The 21,097-nt window shown below is 37.5% G+C and overlaps 1 protein-coding gene across 6 annotated transcripts in view; it reads right to left on the bottom strand.

The window, feature by feature from the left end:
• Window positions 1-21,097, bottom strand: part of Stim1 (stromal interaction molecule 1) — a 231,260-nt gene that overhangs the window by 76,943 nt on the left and 133,220 nt on the right. For all 6 annotated transcript variants that reach the window (XM_063256600.1, XM_005000754.4, XM_063256601.1 and 3 more), the window contains exon 2: window positions 8,262-8,392. In XM_063256600.1, the coding sequence (XP_063112670.1) occupies window positions 8,262-8,392 (131 nt within the window). The remainder of the gene's footprint in view (window positions 1-8,261; window positions 8,393-21,097) is intronic.

Below are 21,097 nucleotides of genomic sequence, written 5' to 3'. Positions count from 1 at the left end.
TCAAACATACTGTCCCGGTGCTACTATAGGAACAGCTGAAGGTTCAATGCTCCTGCTGCAGGGCCCAAACTCACGCAGCAGTAATTTACAGAGCTGTCTGAAATCCTGCCACTTACTCACTGGAAATGCAGTCACACAGGGGTCAGCAAGCTGAACAGAGAGCTGAGCTAGCGGGGAACCTGCATCAACCTGTGGTGAGTTATGGGAATAAAACCAATCCACAGAAAAAGGGGCTCCTTAGGAAGCCACTGAACCCATTCAGTGATGGGCGACCAAGGGTCATCTCGGCTGTGTCCAGCGCTCAGGAGGTGATCACGTGCGTGATTCTCACCGTTGTGGTCACTGTCTGTCTTTTCTCTTTTGTCTGAAGCATTTGACTATGTACACACCCCGAGAGTCATACAGACAGACGCTCAGAGGAGAGCTGCTCGTTTGTGAATAACTGCACCTATGTTAGTGTGATCAATGCCGTTTTAACGTGAGTCTGTGTTAATTTGGAGACACAACAAAAGTGTTTTCCTGCTGAAATTCATGTGAAGTGCATCTCAGATACGGTAACTCATCCTAGGAGGGCTTCTGAGAGGCGCATCATCCTCGGGAACGGGAATATGTCACACATCACTTGTGTGTTCTGTCCTCCCCCCAACGTGAGTTCTGTGGGGACCGTGACATCGCGTCATGCAGACCAGATCTTGGCCCAGGAAGAAGTGTTTTGGAAAAACAGAAACACAAACCTTTAATGACTGTGCTTATAGTAAAGGTATGAAAACAAACATTGGGAAGAAAGGCACGAAAATGTTAATGGTTATGGGAAGATTGTGATTATGAATTTTTTGCTAACATTTTCAAATATTTTTGAAATGCGATATATATATATATTTTAAAAGTCAAAAAAAAAAAAAAAGAAAAGAAAAAGGGGCTCCAACAAATGACATTCTGGGACCAGGTAGGACTCGCAAGAACAAGGGGCAGCAGTGACTTCAGTCAGTTGTTCCCTTCCTGAATGGGATTGGTGGAGTGAGCTTGGCCTGGGTCACACGACCTGGCTGAGATGCAATAGGTTATCAGAAATCAATTCCCTACAGTGGCATCGCACACTAATGCAGTGAAGGCCTTAGCAGGTTAACTGATCCGGAAGGGAGGGGCCAGCATACACTGCCCCTGTTTGCAACTCACTAGCACACTGCAGTGGGAAGGGTCCACCTAGCCAGCATGCTTCAGAAGAATTGTAACCAACAAAGAAAGAAACTGGGGCCTCCTGGAAGAAACAAAAAAGATGGGAAGAGAAAGCAACAAGAGAAAGTCCCCCGGTCCCAACCCTAGGAACACTGACCCAGGACAGGTAAATACAAAGGAGAATGAGGACAGCAAACATGCAATGTCAGACACGGCACCAGTGGACATAAAGAGATATCTTTGGGATCTCATAGATGAGTTCAAAAGGGAAATATTTAGCCAAGTAAAGCAAGATATAAAAAGATTAATAAAAGAGATGCAAAGCACCCCTCAAGAAGACACAGATGAAACAAGGTAGGAACTCAAACAAAGGAGAGAACCATTTGACGAAGAATATAAACAAAATATAGAATACATGAAGCAGATTCAAAGAGATTACCAGAAAATTAAAAACTCTATGGAAAGATGGCAAAACTGCTTGAAAGAAACTAAGGATAGATTATCCAAACTGGAGGACAGGTTTGCAATGTGGGATTATAAAAGGAAAAACTTTTTAAAAGTAACAAGGAAACAAGCAGTAACAATACAAAGGCTAGAAGACAACAAGAAGATCTATAACTTGAGAATAAAGAATGGGAATGAAGAAGCAGAGGTACAAACAAAGGAACTACAAAGGCTATTCACAGAAATAATTAAGGAAAACTTCCCAAACATGGAGAAGGAAATGATATTCTGATATGTGAGGGATACAGAAATCCAGCCACCTACAACCAAAACAGAGCTACACCCAGACATTTAATAATCAAGATCCCACACTTCTGGAAGAGCATGGCGGATAGATAGAAGCAGCTACGGAGACTCTCTGAGTTACCCCACTTAAAATCCAGGAATGTTGTGTTACGAGGAATCCTAAGCAAGGGGAGATACACCCTGCTGACCCAGGAATGAACTAAGCTAAGAGAAACCAACTGGAAATCCAATCCTGCTGCTATAACAGTAACAGATAAAATCTCAGCACGGAAGCTAGAACCCATGCCACTGGAAGCCTCGATTTGAATTTCCTGCTGCTGCTACTGCGTCCAAATCTGCAGGGCAGGGAGAGAGACGCGCGAAAGCTCTGAGAGTGGGAATCTGCGAACGGAATTGAGAGCAGGACTAGCAGGGAGCCCTACATCGACTTGCAGTGAGTGAGTGGAATGGGGACCCTTTCATAGAGTAGGAAGCTCCAGCAAAGGACATACTGGGACCAGGCAGACTTGCCGGAACAGGGTGCTGCGGTGACATTAGCCGCATATCCCCCTCTCAAGCGGGACTGGTGGGGAGTGCCTGGCCTGTGTAACACCGCTGACTTAAGACCCAGTAGGCTAGCCCAAACCAGGTTCCAGCGCCTGGAGGTGCACCCTAGTGGAGAAGCCTTCGGTAGGTTGACCTGGAGGGGTGGGCCCAGTAAAGGTTACCCAGGTCTGTGTCTCCTTAGTACACTGCAGTGGGTGGGAACACACAGCCAGCACAATTCAAACAAACTGTAAAAGAAAAAGAGAAAAAAATTGGGCCTCCTACATTTGCTTGTATGGAAGGAATAAAAAGTATGGGAAGAGGAAGCAACAAGAAGGGGTCCTCAGTCCCCAATCCTGAGAACTCTGATCCTGGAAAGGGAAATGCAAAGGAAGACAGAAAACATGCAATATCAGAGACAGCACCAATAAACATAAAGCAATATCTCCAGAGCCTCATAGGCAAGTTTAAAAATGAAGTATTTAATGAAATAAAGCAAGATATAAGTAGAATAGTTAGAGAAATGCTAAGCACCGCCAAAGAAAAAACAGATGGTGGAATGGAAGAACAGAAAAAAAGGGAAGAATTGTTTGATGGAGAAAATAGAGAAAACAGAATACATGAAGCAGGTTCAAAGCGATTACCAGGAAACTAAAAACTCTGTTGAAAGTTGGCATAACAGCTTGAAAGAAACTAAGGATAGACTATCTGAATTGGAGGGCAGATTTGTAATATGGGAGCATGAAATGAAAAACATCTTTAAAATAACAAGAAAACAAACAGCAATAATACAAAGGCTAGAAGATGATAAGAGGATCTATAACTTAAGAATTAAGAACATAAAAGAAGAAGTAGGGACACAAACAAATGGACTACAAAAGCTATTCACAGAAATAATCCAAGAGAATTTCCCTAATTTAGCAAAAGGTAAAAAAAACTCAGATGTATGAGGCATACAGGACCCCAGCCACCTAAACCCAAACAGAGCTACATCCAGGCATATAATAATCAAAATTCCAGAAATCCAATATAAGAACAGAATACTAAAAGCCGTCAGAGACAAGAAACAGATCACTTACAAGGGAACACCCATCAGAATTACAGCAGACTTCTCGGCACAAATGATCAAATCACGAAGAGCGTTGGGGGAAATAATTCAAGCTTTGAAAGATAACAACCTCCAGCCAAGACTGATATATCCTGCACAACTGTCCCTAGAAATTGATGGAAAAACAAGGTACTTCCAGGATAAAGAGGAGCTAGGGGAATTTGCAACCACTAATTCAACTCTACAGAAAATACTGCAGGATAGTCTAAAAAAGGAAAATACCAAGATTCCAGAAACAGTGGCAGAGAGGCCACAATGAATGGAGCAGAAAGTGAAATGAAGAAGACAAACTGACAACTAATGACAGAAAAAGAACTCAACAGAAATGAGGCAGAGAAGGTTGGATGGTAGGAACAGCTATTTTGGAGAAAACAAGACATCATAATAGCTAGTGCTGATTTAATATCATCTTGCTTTGAAGTTCCATCAAGTTTTTATTCTTCTGTCTCCATTGGTCTTAACAGATTGTATCTTATTGGATTTTATTATATGTGATAATATAAGCAAAAACTTTTATAGACAAGGAGATTATACAGAAACCATTGTTCATTTTCTGATAGTTGTTTCTAAATACCCTGTAATACTGTCATTCCCTTGAACGGTTTTACATTGTCTTGATATGTTTGGTGCTACAGTATACGAAGTCATACTCAAAGATTTCAAGGAAAGAGACACTATGGTGACTACTTTTATGTCAGGATATCTTGTGGTGAAACACTATTTTGTTTAAATGGTTATGCTTTGACCTGCGCTGTTTTGTTGTTATGCCCTCTTTTATCTCAGTCTCTTTTTTTTGTAATTATTTACTTTTTTATTTTTATCATTTTAATTAAGGAAAAAATAAAAAAATAGCAAGATACATTATAGTAACCCACTTTGATTTCCTATTAACTTGATTTGAAACCCTCTATAGCCCTCACCATCTTGTTTTGACTGATTTTCCTCTATTCTGCTTTGCTTGATAGTACCAAGTTTGAAAGTATAGGCAAAACTGTAAAGATAATAAGATTCATTATGATGCCCATTCTGGTTGACTACTATCCTCTTTTAGAGTCCTGTAATGTCTCCAATGTTTTGGTTTTATTCTTTACTGTTTTGTTCAATTTTATTATAACTAATGATATAGGCAATTCTTTTTAAGATAGAGGCATTATGGTAATCTTTGTTGATCACCTATTATTTTGTTTTTACATTATCTATTATGTCCATTCTTTTGATTTGACTGACTCTGTTCCGTTATGTCACATTTGGTTTTACTCTCTTCAAAAAAAAGTTATAAGAACTGTGGGAGTAAAAAACCCAAAATGTGTAATTGTCATTGTACAAAAGAAAGGAAAAGAAAGTGCTCTAAAGAATATAACTGCATATATATTTAAGTGTATAAGACAGATAACCATATTACTGAGTTTTGTTGGATCATTGAACAAAACTGTTTCCAGTCTCACTGTTTGAAAGTCTACTTTATATGCTTTAATTTTGTAACTTGAACAACTATTTCTAAGATAACAATATATAATCTATTAAATAGTGATTTCCTACTGTTAATTTTTTCTGAAATTCTGTATAACTTGTATCCCTTTTGTTTTTTTTCTTTTTTTCCTTAAATAAAAAAATAATCAAAATCCCAGAAATTCAATATAAGAACAGAATATTAAAAGCTGCTAGAGACAAGATACAGATAACCTATAGAGGAAGGCCCATCAGAATAACAGCAGACTTCTCAACACAAACCATCAAGTCAGGAAGAGCCTGGAGCGAAATATTCCAAGCCCTGAAAGAAAATAACCTCCAGCCCAGACTGACATACTCTGCTAAACTGTCTCTAGAAATTAATGGAAACAAGATGCTTCCAAGACAAAGAGGAACTTGGGAAATTCACGACCACCAATCCAACTCTACAGAGAATACTGTAGGGCATTCTAGAGAGAGAGAAAAGTACTAGGATTCCAGGAACAGTGGCAGAGACGCCTCAATGAATGGAGCAGAAAACAGAATAAGAAGACAAGCAGACAACTGATGGCAAAAAAAGAGCATAACAGAAATGAGGCAGAGAAGGTTGGTTATAATCTCTAATATAGATGGCCTTGATACACTAAATTTAACAAAAAGAATCACACATAGAGTAGATCAGGAGGTAGGGTCCACTGAGATGCTATTTATAGGAAATATAATTAACATAAAAAAGAATACATGGACTGAAAATCAAATATGAGAAAACAATGCTCTATGTGACAGAGAACCAGAGAGTAATAGGGGCAACTAGACCAGTGTTTGTGGATAGATTGGAAAGACAGGCTTTAACAAGTAAAAGAATAAAATAACAATAAGAGATCAAATCCAGGAGACAGAAGGCTCGGAACCACCCCCCCAATTTAAAACCAAGGGTCTTGGTGAGACCCAAAAATGCACAGTATACCCTGGGCAAGTAAGTGAAAGAGGAGGGAGAGTCTTAAAAAAGATGGCAGAAGATATCATTAATAGTGTATCAGGCTTTAAAACCAAGAGTACTCGCACCACTCTGCTTAGATAGATTTTATTCTGTCCAGTTTGTCTACTTGCATTACATTTGAGGGCACAGACAGCTATCCCAAAAACATCAGGATATAACACAGTAATCATCTTTAATTTCCTATTAACTTAATCTGGAGCCCTGTATGACTTATACTGTTTTATCATGACTGATCTTAGTTAAATCTGGTTTGTTTGATTGCTGTTTGGTATCGACAGATTTTATTCAAAACTGATATGATTGATAGTATCAAGTCTGAGAGTTTAGGCAACTATACAGAAGACAACAAGACTCACTATGACAAACATTCTGGTTTGATTACTTCCTGTTTTTGAAGTTTTATACTATATACAAAGTTGTATTTTTATTAATACTGTTATGTACTGATGTATTCAATGTTTGATGATATAGCCAATTTTATTGATGATAATGAGATAACACAGGAACTATGGTAGAACTCCTTCTACAATGGTCTTATGTCTCTTTCATTTCATGTGTTTATAGGAATATGTTTTGTTTTGTCTTGCTTTGTTTTGTTTCTCCCTCTAATACAGAAAGGATAGAAATACATGTTAAGATTCATGCATGTGTAGAACCTATAAACAGTTTATGAGAACTGATCTTATGACACATGATGAAATGAACAAATACTTTGAAGAAAAAGAGACACTACAGTACCCAGTGCTGATGTTGGAGTGTCATAATGTGAAACCCAGCAATAGTATTATTCTTTGTTCAGAGTGATATTAGCCTGCTTGGGTTTGTTCAATTTCAACATAACTGAAGATATGGATAACTGCATGTATTTTTAAGTGTATAGGATTGATAACCATATTACTAAGTTTTTGTCAGACAGTTGAACAGAACTGTTTACAGTCTCACTGAATTTCCACTTTATATGTTCCACTTTTGTATCTTGAACAACTATTTGTAAGAGGACAGTATGTAAACATCAACTAGTGATTTCTTACTGTTTTTTTTTTTCTTTGAATGTATGTATTATTTCTACCCATTTTCTGTTTTGGTTAGTCTTTCTTTAAATAAAATTAAAAAAAAAAAAACTCAGAGGCAAACTAAACAGAAAGGAAGAGAAACTAGGCTTATCTGTTCACTTAAAATATACAGATGCTCCTCGTCTAAAAATCAAGTAACATTGCTGTGCCTAGGTCATTAAATGAATCAGTCACTAAATGAGGAATTGTATGTAGTACGTACATTACAAGATCCAATACAAACAAATGGTCAAAAAAAACTCAAATTTGATTTTACTTTTATTTGCTAACTCTTACATGCAGTACTGTAATGTATAAGAGAAGTACTATACTATACAGTATAATTAGCAAAAACTATATTGCTATATAAACAAGACATATTTTACCAAAAAAAGACACTGAGGTTCTATATACAAAATATACAGAACTGTACAAAAAAAAGACAAGTCATCAGTTCAAACAGTTGTTTAACAGATGGGCTGTTAAATGAGGAATATCTGTATACTACACCACTTTTGAGGATTTGGCATGCAGTAGTTTCACCAAACTACTAGTTCATGTTGAGCTTGAAACCAAGAAACCGTAAATCTTTTCATATGTGATAACCCTGTACTTTGGTTCTAAAGAGAAAGAATTGTAGTGATGCCAAAAGGTTATAAAACAGCATTTTTTCCCATTTAGAAATATCTCTAGTTATTATCTGGACCGCTCAACTGGCTCCCAACTGCAGTTTGACATTTAGCATGATTTTCTTAGGTTAGTTTCTTCCTCCCAAGTACATATGAACTCGCACAGGGCAGGATCTGACTGTTTTCATTTCTCTCCCACATTCCAACATAGATAGAGCTGAGAACAGACTGAGGCCCTCTATCTACGACAGGATTACATCAAGGATCCAGACAAACTATAGAGATGAGATCAACAGTTGCTTTCCTTCCAAACAGCACTGCTCAGTCAGTGTTATGCTACTACCAGGTGAGCAGATGCCTACCAATCAGGCAGACACAAGCATAAACCTGCACAGTGCCAGGCTGGCTCCTAGAGGACTGCTCTGCTGAGAGCCATTGTCCCTGATGTGGCACAGTTCCTACAGAACAAAAAGTCAGCAAAGAACATCTCTCCATAGTGAACAGTCAGCTAGGCAGCTTTTGAGGACTGTTTCACTTGGAAAGGAGAGATGAAGCAGGGTGAGGAAGCTCACCTCGTCGCTTTCTTCCACATCCACATCACCATTGGCATCATCATCCATCAGCTTGTGGATGTTGCGGACTGCCTCAAAGCTGAGCTGCTCATCCTCACTGTGGCACAGGGGCTTGTCAATCCGGCAAAACTCTGCACAAAAAAGCAAGAGATGTTACTCAGAGCTGCACCTCAGCCTCTGTCACCCACCTAGGTCAGCATCCTTATCTTTCTAGTATTTGACTCCTCATGTAGGCACTTAAGCATCTATGCAGTGATAGAAGCCTACCACCTAGCCTTCTAACTCCTGGAGAATGTGCTGAGCTCTCCCATACATGGTTAATGCTTTACCTTGTTAATAGTTTCCTGGTAGTTAAGTCTATTATAAGACTAGAAATGCACTGGGATCTAGACAAGAACACAAAAATGTAACTCACAAACTACAGAAAATACAAATAGCCAATTATGGTTTAGATATGGAATGTCCCCCAAAAGCTCATGTGCTGAAGGCCTAACCTCCAGCTAGTGGCACTCCTAGGAGAGAGACAGTAAGACATTTAGGATCTGAGATGTAATTGGAGGGTACAGGTCATGGTGGTGTGGCCTTACTGGAGCAATGGTGTGTGTGTATGTGTGTGTACCTCTCCCTTTCCCTCTGTCTCTCTCGTCCCTCTTTCCTTCGCTCCATGAATGTTTATCTCTCTGATTCCTGGCTGCCAAGAGGTAAGCAACTTTGCTCTGCCACCTATTCCCACTTCCATGATGCTCTGCTTTAACACATACCACAGTAATGAAACCAGCCAATCATGGACTCAAAACTAGGAAACTGTAGGAAATAAATCTTTCTTCCTTTAAGTTGTTTTTCTCAGGCCACTGCAACAGAAAACTAACACATCAGTAAACACAAGAAAAAAGCTTAGTCACACTAGTAATTTAAAAAATACATCCAAATGAGATATCACTTTTTGTCAAGTAAACAAATGTAAATCAATACAGTATTTCTGAAAATAGAACCACAACCAATTAATCTCAGTATCTAAAACATGTATAGTTCTCCTTTTTGTTTATCACCGCTGGCATGTTACAATGCAGCTAACCTTACTGAAGAAACTTCTTACATCTTCAGCCTTCCTGTGGGAAAGCAAGTAAGTATCTATTAGATATCTAAAGGTCCTGGGCTCATCTGATACAACAAACCCTGACATCTGGAATGAAGTTTTCTCTGCTCACCACCATACCACAATACAGCAGCAAAACCAGCACAAGAGCCTAGGTCACATTAACTCTTCCTGTGACAAATAACAATCCCTCACAAAACTAGAAAATATCCATCTTAAAGGATGCACACAGAACAAATCCCCTAAAATCTAAGCTTAGCTTTACCATGTAAGGTGGAAGATCATTTCTCTTCCCCAAGTTTCAAGGTCATTATTTGAAAAGGTATTTTGACTAAATTTCTAGTATAGGACTTCTAATTCTTAGGCACTAAAATTCCTGTTACCTTTTGATTGGGAATTTTTCTCCTCCAGTACTGGGTACTGAACCCAGTATCTTCCATGCTAGGTAACACCAGCACTCAGCTACATCACCAGCACTTTTTTTTTTTTTTTTTTTTGTGCCAGGAATCAAATTCATGACCTCACACTTGCCAGGCAGATACTGTGCCACTGAGCATCCCGGTCCTTTTATTTGATTTTAATACAGGATCTCGTTAAGTTTTCCAGACTAGGCTCAAAATCAGATCTACTTGCCTCAGTCACCAGAATTCTGGGATTCCAGACATGTGCCACCACACCCAGCTAAAGGCAATGCTCTATAAATGGGGAAGGAAAAGAAGATAAACTATATGCATACAAAAGATATATCTGTATATAACTGTAAATTGCTATGCATGTGTTCTGCCAAATTAGATTGGGAATAGCATGGAGGGATGGTAGGTTCTGCAAGACATTGTCTTTCCACTTCCTCCTCAGCAGGAATTCCTGGCATTACTATTTCATTTTTGGAACCTATTTCCAGAAAAGCTGTTTACCATCCCCCCAAACTGCAATAATTAATCACAAATTCATAAACCACAGAGTGCTGAAACTACCTTAATCGATATTAACTTTTAACTTTTTCTCTCAGCCCCATTTTTGTAGCGCTTTGGGGGAGGGAGTGCTAGGAACTGAGCCAAGGGAGCGCTGCGCTACATCTCCAATCCTTTTTATTATTTTATTTTGTGACAATGTCTTGCTAAATTTTATAGGTTTTCCTCGATTCTGTGATCCTCCTGCCTTACCCTCTCAAATAGCTGGGATTACAGGCATGTGCATGCCTGGCTGCCTATCAAAGCTTTTTGGCTAGCACCTGATACAGTTATTTAAAGAGCATGGACTTGGTACTATTCATATTTTTTCTCATTTTTTAACTCTTCAAATTTTTATTTAATATGCCTTAGTTTATCTCTTTTTTCCCCTTTTTGAGACAAGACTTCACTATGCAGTTCAGGCTGGCTTTGAATTCACTTTGTAGTCCAGGCTGGTCTCAAGCTCTCAGTGATCCTCCTGCCCAAGTGCAGGGATTGGTGTGTACCACCATGCCTGGCTCAGTTTATCTTTTTTTAATTCTTAGTTTTATTGGTACATTTTAGGTACATATAATGATCACATTCATCATAGGGAGTTTGTACCTGTACACGATATATCTTGATTATTTTTTCCCATCCCTCTACCCTGCCTTCAGTCCCTCTTTCCTTACTTATTTACAAAGGCTTTGTTTACATTTTCTCTTCTTTTCTAGTTTTTTTGTCTTTTTTAGTTTTTCTTTCCTTCCTTTTCTCTCCCCCAACATAGATCCTCCTTCCATTTGAACATTTTCTTCCCATTTCCCAGTATCTATTATACATTCTAGTTCTTATTTACACTTTTGGTTTCTCACACCAGAGAAATAATGTAGTATTTACACATGGGTATCTGATTTATTTCACTTAAGAGTATGATCTCAAGGTGCATCTACTTACCTAGAAAAGTCTCAAGCTTATCCTTCTTTGTGGCAGAGTAGTACTCCACTGTATTTTTAAAACCCACTTTTTTATCCATTCACTAGCTGGTGAGCATTTGGACTGTTTCTAAGATTTGGCTATTACAAACTGTGCTGCTACAAACATGGGTGTGCATATATTGCTGTGGTATGATGCTTGTAATTATTTCAGAAAGATAGCAAGAATAGCTGGGTCGAATAGAACCTCCACTTTTAGCGATACATCATATAACTTCTCTTTTTCTTTTCAATCAGATTTTATTGGTACATTTTAGGTATATATATAACACATACATCATAGAGAATTTGTATGTGTACATGACAGAACATGTTGCTTTTTTTCTCGTTCCCTTATCTATCCTTCAACCTTTCCTTACATCCTCACTTACAAAAACTTTGTTCCACTTTTTTCCTTTGTTTCTTTTCCTCCATCTTTTCTTTCCCCTCCTTCCTTCCTTGTTCCCCTCCCCATTTGTACATTTTTTCCTATTTCACAACACCTATTCATACATTTTGATCATTATTTATACTTTCAATTTTTCACACCAGAGAAACAATGTGGCATCTACACATGGGCACCTGATTTATCTCACTTAAGACTATAGTCTCAAGGTGCATACATTTACCTAGAAATGTCTCAAGCTTATTCTTCTTTAGGGCAAAATAGTACTCCATTGTATCAAAGAAAACCCTACATCTTCTTAATCCATTCATTGGTTGACAGACATTTGGGCTGTTTTCCAAGATTTGGCTATTACAAATTGTGCTGCTATAAACATTAGTGTGCCTATACTGCTGTGGTATGATACTTTTAATTCTTTTGGGTCAATACCAAGAAGGGGACTAGCAGGGTCAAATAGGACCTCTAGTTTTTTTAGGAATCTTCACACTGATATCCACAGTGGTTGCATCAGACTACAATTCCTACCAACACTGGAGAAGGATTCCTTTTTCTCTACATTCCCATCAGCATTTGTTATAGGTTAATTTCTTGATAACAGTTAATTCTTTCTTGAATGAGATAGACTCTCAGCATTGTTTTAATTTGCATCTTTCAAATGACCAGTAATGTTGAAATCTTTTTTCATATATTTATTTGCCATTTCTACTTTCTCATTTGAGAAGTGTCTATTCATTACAGGGGGCACTGTTCATATTTAAAGCTCTACCATCAGTACCAGACAAAAAGTATCAGTCGCATCTTAATTTCTTTTCCAGGAGCTCAATTACTAAAGTGAGAGAGACAAACAATTAAAACACCATGTGGTAGGCTGGGCATGGTGCTACACACCTGTAATCCCAGCATCGGGAGGCCAGAGGCAGGAAAATCGCTGCAAATTCTAGACCAGCCAGGGCTATAATGGCAGTTCAAGCCAGCCTGAACTTCATAGTGAAAACCTGTCTCAAAGAGACCAAAAATAACAAAATACAAAAAAACACTATGTGCTGCCAGGTGTTGTGGTGCACATCTGTAATCTTTGCACTCTGGAGGCTGAGGCAGGAGGATAGCTGTGAGTTCAAGGCCAGTCTGGGCTGTAAAGTGAATTCAAGACTGCCTGCACTATATAGCTAGACCCTGTTATGAAATGCATGCCACCCCCACAAAAAAGAACACACTATGTGCTAAGCATCACACCAGAGAAAAAAGGGGTCCATAAATTTTTTCTATAAAGGGCCACGCAGTATACAATTAAGAAGTTACAGAATATACTTCCTCTGCAATTCTTAATTACCACTGCAGCACTAAAAACACCCACAGACAAAATATTGGTAAATGAGTTTGTGTTTTAAAAAAAGTTTTCACAAAAACAGGTGGTGGACTGAACTTGACCTATAGACTATATATGTTCTAGAAGAATATAGGTGACACACTTAAATCACATTAGATTGACAACATTCTAACCTAAATAATGCAGTCTTTTTATTAGCATGGATATAAACACAGGCATACCTAAATACAGCACAGTACTCAACATACTTTAAAAATAATGGAAATATTTTACCAAGCTCTAGGGAGTGGGGGCCCCCAGATTGGATCCCCCAGTGGCCTAAGGTTAGCCAGCACCTTTCCCAAAATCCTATGGCAGGTCCAAGTTTATGCTTCAAACAGTAAACTCAGGTTTGTAATCTTATCAGCCAGGTGACCTTTGCTGCTGACATCATCTGGCACTCAGAAGAATTAGAAGGATTGAAGATGAGGGAGTACAAAAGCTTAAAGCACCACATGGCTGAACAATCACATCAGCCAAACTCACAAATAACTCCTTCAGCTAAGCATTTCCTAAGCTGTCTGCCATCCTTCCTGAGACCTCTTCTGTCTTTCCATGTATATGGTAGCCAGACAAGGGCTCCCATAGTTGTGTGGAAATATCTTAGAAGACCCACCATTTAGCAGTGCATTATCCATACAATCAGAGTCCTAAACTTACAGCCAGAACACATATATTAAAATTTCCTTTTCACTAGTTATAAGCCATGCAATACTGAAAAAATTGTTTAACTTCTTTGAGCCTCCAGTTCCTCACTTACAAAATGAGAATAATAATCACCTACATGGGTTTTGTGTCAGAATTAAATGAAACTGCATTTATTAAAACATCCAGGACAAAAGGACTTCTGTCTAAAACATATAAAGAATTTTAAAAAATTAGGGGCTGGGGATTTAGCTCAGCGGCATAAGCGCCTGCCTTGCAAGCAGGCAGTCGTGAGTTCGATCCCTGGTACCAATAAAAAAGAAAAAGACAAAAAAAAAAAAAAGAATTTTAAAAAATCAGACCCCCAAAATTCAAAGATCCAATCCAAAAATGGGCATCTGAGATGAATATACAATTCTCAGATGAAGAAATACAAATGGCAAATAAATACATGAAAAAATGTTCATCATCATTACTCATTAGAGAAATGCAAATTAAAACCACACTGAGAGTCCATCTCATTCTTGAAAGAATGACCAGGATATAGAAAACCAACAACAACAAATGCTGGAGAGGCTATGGGGAAAAAGGAACTCTCCTGCACTGTTGGTGGGAGGGTAGACTGGTGCAACCATTGTGGAGGTCAGTCTGGAGATTCCTCAAAAAGCTGGGATTGGAAGTCCCATTTGTTCCAGCTATTCCACTTCTAGGCATATTCCCAGAAGAAATGAAAACATCATACCACAGTGATATACATGCACCCATGTTTTTAGCAGCACAATTTGTAATAGCCAGCTCTTGGAAACAACCTAAGTGTCTATCAAGTGAGGAATGGACAAAAAAGCTGTGGTATTTTTATACAATGGAGTACTACACTCAGCTATAAAGAATGATAACTTTGAGATATTTATAAATAAGTGGACGCAGCTTGAGACCATACTCATAAGTAAAATAAATCAAACTCCCACGTATAAACACCGAATAGTTTCCCTAGTGTAAGAAATGATAAGAATACATAAAAGTATGTGGTAATCATGATTCCCCATTATATTGCTTTGAAGCCTTATGATGTTTCCATTCATTAGTTGGAACGGTTTTATTCTGGGTTGTTTGATTTTATTGTCTGTGATGGTATAAACAACTATTTTGAAGAAAACAAGACATCATAACAGCTAGTGCTGATTTAATATCATCTTGTTTTGAAGTCCCACCAATCTTCTGTTCTTCTGTCTCCACCAGTTTTATCATGTTGTATCTTATTGGATTTTATTATATGTGATAGTATAAACAAAAATTTTTATAGACAATAAATAATATAGTAACCATTGTTCATTTTCTGTTAGTTGGCTCTGAATACCCTGTAATATTTTCATTCTCTTGAATGGTTTTGCACTGTCTTGTTATGTTTGATACTATAGTGTATGACGGTATACTCAAATATTTCAAGGAAAGAGACACTATGGTAGCTACTATTATGTCAGGTTATCTTGTAGTGAAACACTATGTTACTTAAATTGTTCTGTTCTGACCTGTTTTGTTATGTCCTCTTTTATTTTAATCTTTTTTTAAAATAAAAAAATGCAGGTGAATATAAAAAAAAAATCCAGGATAGGATGTGCCATAAAGCAGATATTCAATACACTTGCAGGAGGCTTCTTTCCTCCCAGAGCAGCAAATGAATAGTTCTCATCTTCTGCTAACTTTAGCTACTTTCCCTGTCATTTTATGAAGAATCAAATAAGGACATTCAGTCCAGTCATTGAACTGACCAGTCATATGTCCTAGATGAGTGGATAAAAGCTGATGGCAAGACACTGACAATAGTCTGAACTCCCACAATAATTATGTGCTGTCACTGGTAACACCTTTCATACAGTTTTTCAACTGTCTGTTTAATATGTCTTCTCTATCAGACCGTGATTTCCACAAAAGAGTAACAACCATGATGATAGCAGTATTCAAAGAGACAGATTCTTGTTAAGATGTTCAGTAATTTTTAAAAAGTAATACCTAAATATTAACTCCACAATTATATATATGATTTTTCTAGGGAGAAAAATAATTCTGGGCAAAAAGAAGAGCACAACCTCAGGCTTTTAATCTTTTTAGTGTCAGGACCCCTTTACATACTTAAAAAATTTCAAATCCTACACAAATGTTTAATACTTACTGTATTAGGAATTAAACAAATTTTATTTCATTTAAAACAATAAATTTTTAATAAATTAATATAAATCAATATATTATTAAAGTCAATTGCTTTCTGAATAAATTCATGAGAAGGGTGGGGTCGTTTTAAATTTTTGCAAATCTTTTTAACATTGGGCTTAATGGAAAACAGCTGTACCCTGATAGTTACTTTTACATTCATTCTGTTGTGATGTATTGTTTTCATTGAATATTAAAACATAGATACACAGTCAAAAAAATAGGTGTATTTCAATAACCTTTTCAGATACGTTAAGGTTATTTTTCTCTGATACTACACTCAAACCCAATAGTGTCAAAGGTTATATTAACAAGAGGTAAGCTGTAGTGTGAAATCTGAAACTACATGGATGAATTTTTTGTATTTTGTAACACTGAAACCCACTGTTCTATCATTTTATACTTTGAATGGATTTTCCTACATGATTTTTTTTTAATCGGTACCGGGGATCGAACTCACGACCACCTGCTTGCAAGGCAGGTGCTTATGCCACTGAGCTGAATCCCCAGCCACATCTTACATGATTTTATAACATGATCCACCCATCATTTGGAAACTAAGGGTTACACAGAGCTTCCAAATGTTAGCACAGAGCTTCCAAATGTTAACACATTTTTTAGGCAGTGACAAAATAATCACAATTATTAATATCACCACTGATTTCACCAGAAAAGCTTTTAACCCAGGAACATTGTTAAACTCACAGTGACAGAAATTCTCCAAAATTTTTCACTTACAAGTTGGAATTGGCAACAAATACTCTCAGCTGTTTTCCCAAAAGTGAACCCATTTGTCTCATTCACTTTCAAGAAAATGTCTGCCAAATATCTAAGTCTATATATAACCACAGTTTGTCAATTATTATTTCAAGTAAAAACAGTGTTCCCAGAATAACCACAGTTTGTCAATTATTATTTCAAGTAAAATCGCAATTTTTAAAACACAGCATTTTAAAAAACAGTGTTCCAAGAATAACCACAGTTTGTCAATTATTACTTCAAGTAAAATCGCAATTTTTAAAACACAGCATTTTAAAAAACAGTGTTTCAAGAATAACCACAGTTTGTCAATTATTATTTCAATTAAAACCAGTGTTCCCAGAAAAAAGGAGGTAGTTCAGTTTACAATTCAGTCAGACAAGTGCTTTGCCTTGAGATAACTATCAAACTTCCACATGACCAATGCCTTATGTGTACTTCCTTTTTCATTACACAGACTACTAAAAGGCATGTACTACAAGGCACAGTTTAATAAAATGAATAATTTTTACTTGTAATATTAGAAAATACATGTGGTCTTTATCCTCATTACCTGGGACAAGTCTCTCTTTGTACATTAAGGTACTGACTGATGTGGCTGGCAGCCCTTAGGTAGCTTAGGATGAAAGATGGTCTCCAGAAAGACCAAGGCAAGATTAGAGGGTCAAAGCTTTCTGCTGTACCCCTTAACTTTCATGGAGAAATTCGGCAGGGCTGAAAGTTTAACTGACCAACCAATCATGCCTATGTAACAAAGCCTCCATAAAAATCTAAAGGACAGGGTTGGGAGAACTTCTGGAAAGCTGAAGATGTAGAGTTCCTAGAAAAGAATGTGCCTGCAGAAGGCACAAAAGCTTCAGGCCCTTCTCACATATCTCACCTATTCATCTTTTCATCTGTATGCTTTGCAATATCCAGCAATAAGTGTTTTCATGCATTCTGTGCTGTAATCAAGACTTAGCTCAGGAGATACAGAAACTAAACTTATAGCTAATATAGGTCAGAAGCACAGAAAAAACCTAGGGCTCGCAACTGGCAACTGAGCTGGAGTGGGTAAACTAGGGCAATAGTGGTGACAGAGCCCTCAGCCTGGAGGATCTGACATTGTTCCTACATCATCTCCAAGAAGACAGAGTTTGAACACAGGTGAATCAGAGGACACACAGGTTAGTGTACAGGGAAAAGTACAAATCTGGTATCAGAAGCAGGTTTTTGAGGGTTGAAGAGAAACTGAGTTTTAGTTTGCCTTTTCTCTGCACTGTCAAGATTACGTGTGTGTCAACAACTTTTTTTTTAACTGAGAACATGTGAAGGTGAGGAATACGATGATAGTTACTATTATTTGGTCCTTTTCATTGATTTGTGCTAAGGCACAAGCAGTTTTATCACTGCTTATGCAACATCAACACAAAGGTATATAAAATAAAGCACAACAAATAACATCTTAGTATTACTATTATGACAGACAAACCACAACGTCCTCTATTTTCCTGGTGTCCAAATCTTCCTACCTTACAAGCAGAGCCAGTCACTCACGGTTCATTGACTCTTTGTAGTTTTAAAGCACTTTACATTAATTCTCATGTGCTCAGCTGTTCACAGGCCACATCCAGAAACAGGGAAGAACAATTTTTTATCTTATTTTTTTTTTTTGAGACAGCATTTTACTGTTCAGTGCAGGCTGGTCTTGAATTTACCATGTAGCCCAAGGTGGCCTCCAACTCACAGCAATTCTCCAATCTCAGCCTCCTAAATGCTGGAATTATGTATGTGCCATCACACCCAGCAAAAAGGATAAAAACAATTTTAACTCATTCTATTGTCCAAAATCCAGGATGGCAATACTACTAACACCTACCATGTTAAGTGTGAAATCAGTGAATGTTGGTTCACTGGATGAACAGGTGCACCCTCAGCCTCAGAAAGGAATCAAAAGACTGACCAGTGGCAGTATAACCCTGAAAGACTTTCTGATTTTTCCAAGGACTAGAGGGACCAGAGATAATGTTGCCTAAGACATAGAATAAGGATGGGGCAGAAGAGGAAAAGCAGATGGTTCCTCTAGACCAGTGATGGTGAACTGTTTAGAGCTTCCCATGACACAAACAGTGCATGTACCATAGGTTTGCCACCATTGCTTTAGACAAAAATATAAACATGGAGAACTGGTTCAGGATTTGGTGCTAGCGGTAAAAGTTTCCAGTGAAATATTCACCTCAGCTATAGCACATGACAGCCTTATCCAGGAAAGAAAAGTCGGATCACTGGGCTAGGTAAACACAGTAGATATGAAAGATGTCCCTGTGCCCATTAGAATGTCATATCCTCATACCCAAGAAAAGGCCCAGCTCTTCTCATCACTGAGAAGGATTTAGAAGAGCTCTGCTGCAGGAGGACCCTGGCGGCATTGGTTTCAATTGCTCCAGCAGCACTGGCACAAATGACCTAAAATACGAAGCTCTGACTTCTGACCAAACTTACTTCTCCCTCAGGGTCATTCATTAAAAAGTAAACCATACAGCTGGACATGACAATGCACAGATGAGGCAGGAGGATCACTAATTACAAGATTTTAAAAAACACTGAAGAAAAGATAGCCTCTTTCTAATAGTGCTAGGAAAACTAGCTGTTCACATGCAGAAGACTGAGGCCCGTATCTCTCATCACGTACTAAACTAAAATCAAAATTTGCCAAAGATCTAAATATTATGATGCGCAGAAATGGGACTAGAAAAAAAGGATCTAAATATTATGACAGAAACAATCTGCTAGAAGATAAAACAGGTAAAATTCATGCAGAAGTAGGTGTAGGCAAGGACTTTCTGAATAGAACTTCACTTGCAAAGAAATAACATCAAGAATCAACAAACAGGATCATATCAAATTAAAAAGCTGCGTAGGGGCTGGGGGTTTAGCTCAGTGGCATAAGCACCTGCCTTGCAAGCAGGCAGTCGTGAGTTCGATCCTGGTACCGATAAAAACGAAAATAAAGACCAAAAAAAAAAAAAAAAGCTTCTGCGCAGCAATAAAAAGAACCAATAGAGTGAAAAGACAACCAACAGAATGGGAAAAAAATTTGCCAGATAGTCCTTGGGTAGAGGACCAATATCTAGGATATATAAAAACTTCAAAACTTAGATTCCAGCCAGGTGTGGTGACACATGCCTGAAATCCCAGTACTTGGGAGGCTGAGGCAAGAGGATCACTACAAGTTCAAGGCCAGCCCAGGGTACATAGTGAGAACTCTGTCTCAAAAACAAAAGTCCCCAAAATAAAAGACCCAGTAAAAAAAAAAATGGGCAACTGAAATGAGTAGGAACTTCTCAGAAAAAGTACAAATGGCCAATAAATACATGAAAAGATGTTCAATGTCTCTGGCCATTACAGAAAAATGTGAATTAAGATTATACTGAGATTCCATTTTAATCCAGAAAGAATGGTTCTCATTAAGAAATCAAATAATAACAAATACTGGTGAAGCTGCAGAGAAAAGGGAAAACTTCTACATTGTTGGTGGAATGTGAACTAGTACAACACCTACAGAAATCAGTATGAATTCTTAAAAAAACTAAAACTAGAAATTCCATACTTAGAATTCTTCTAAGTATTTTCCCAAAAGAGTTAAAAGATATTATATTACAATGATACATGCATGCTCATGTATATAGACGCACAACTGATAATATCTAAATCTTAGAAACACCCTTTATGTCCATCAACAGATGGATGGATAAAGAAAATGTAGTATTGCACACAATGGAGTACTATTTTGCCATAAACAAATATAAACTTGAGTTATTTGTAGGAAAATGAGACCATAATTTTAAATTTAACAAATTAGACACACAAGCTTATAAACTTAAATATCACATGGTTTATTTTTATAAAAACCCAAGGAAAGAACAAACTAAAAGATAATAGGAAATAAAGAGATGGATCTTTTGCAAAAAAGAATGGATTAAGAGATGGAGGGAGCAAGGCAGGAGAAAGGAGAGGAAATAGGATTAAACAGAATTAAAATGTGTTATGTATATATACTAACTCTCTATGAGAAATATAATATGCACTGCAAACATGTATTAATAAAACATAAAAATTAAGAATAAAACACATTCCAGATATGTAGCAAGTTCTAGGCCAGCTAGAATATATTGCAAGACTATCTCAAAAAAGAAAAAAAGAACAAGTAATCCACAACTGGACACATGGTACCTACCTATAATCCCAGCTACTCAGGAAGCTGAGGTAGAAGGATCACAAGTAAAAGCCAGGGAACTTAGTAAGAGCCTGTCTCAAAATTTAAAAAATAATAACATAAATGACTGGCATGTAGTTCAGTGACACAGCCATTAGATCCAACTCTCAGTACCAGAAAAAAAAAGTAATCCATAATATCGACTATATACATATAAAGCTCCATAGCTGGACCTGTGGGATAGGCAGACTGAGATCACAA

This window comes from Cavia porcellus, unplaced genomic scaffold, assembly GCF_034190915.1.
Source record: "Cavia porcellus strain 051 isolate PalLab524CR breed Dunkin Hartley unplaced genomic scaffold, mCavPor4.1 scaffold_9, whole genome shotgun sequence".
Classification (NCBI taxonomy): Eukaryota; Metazoa; Chordata; class Mammalia; order Rodentia; family Caviidae; genus Cavia; species Cavia porcellus.
The sequence above is the reverse complement of the archived record's forward strand: the minus strand, read 5'-3'. Positions and strand labels throughout refer to the sequence as shown.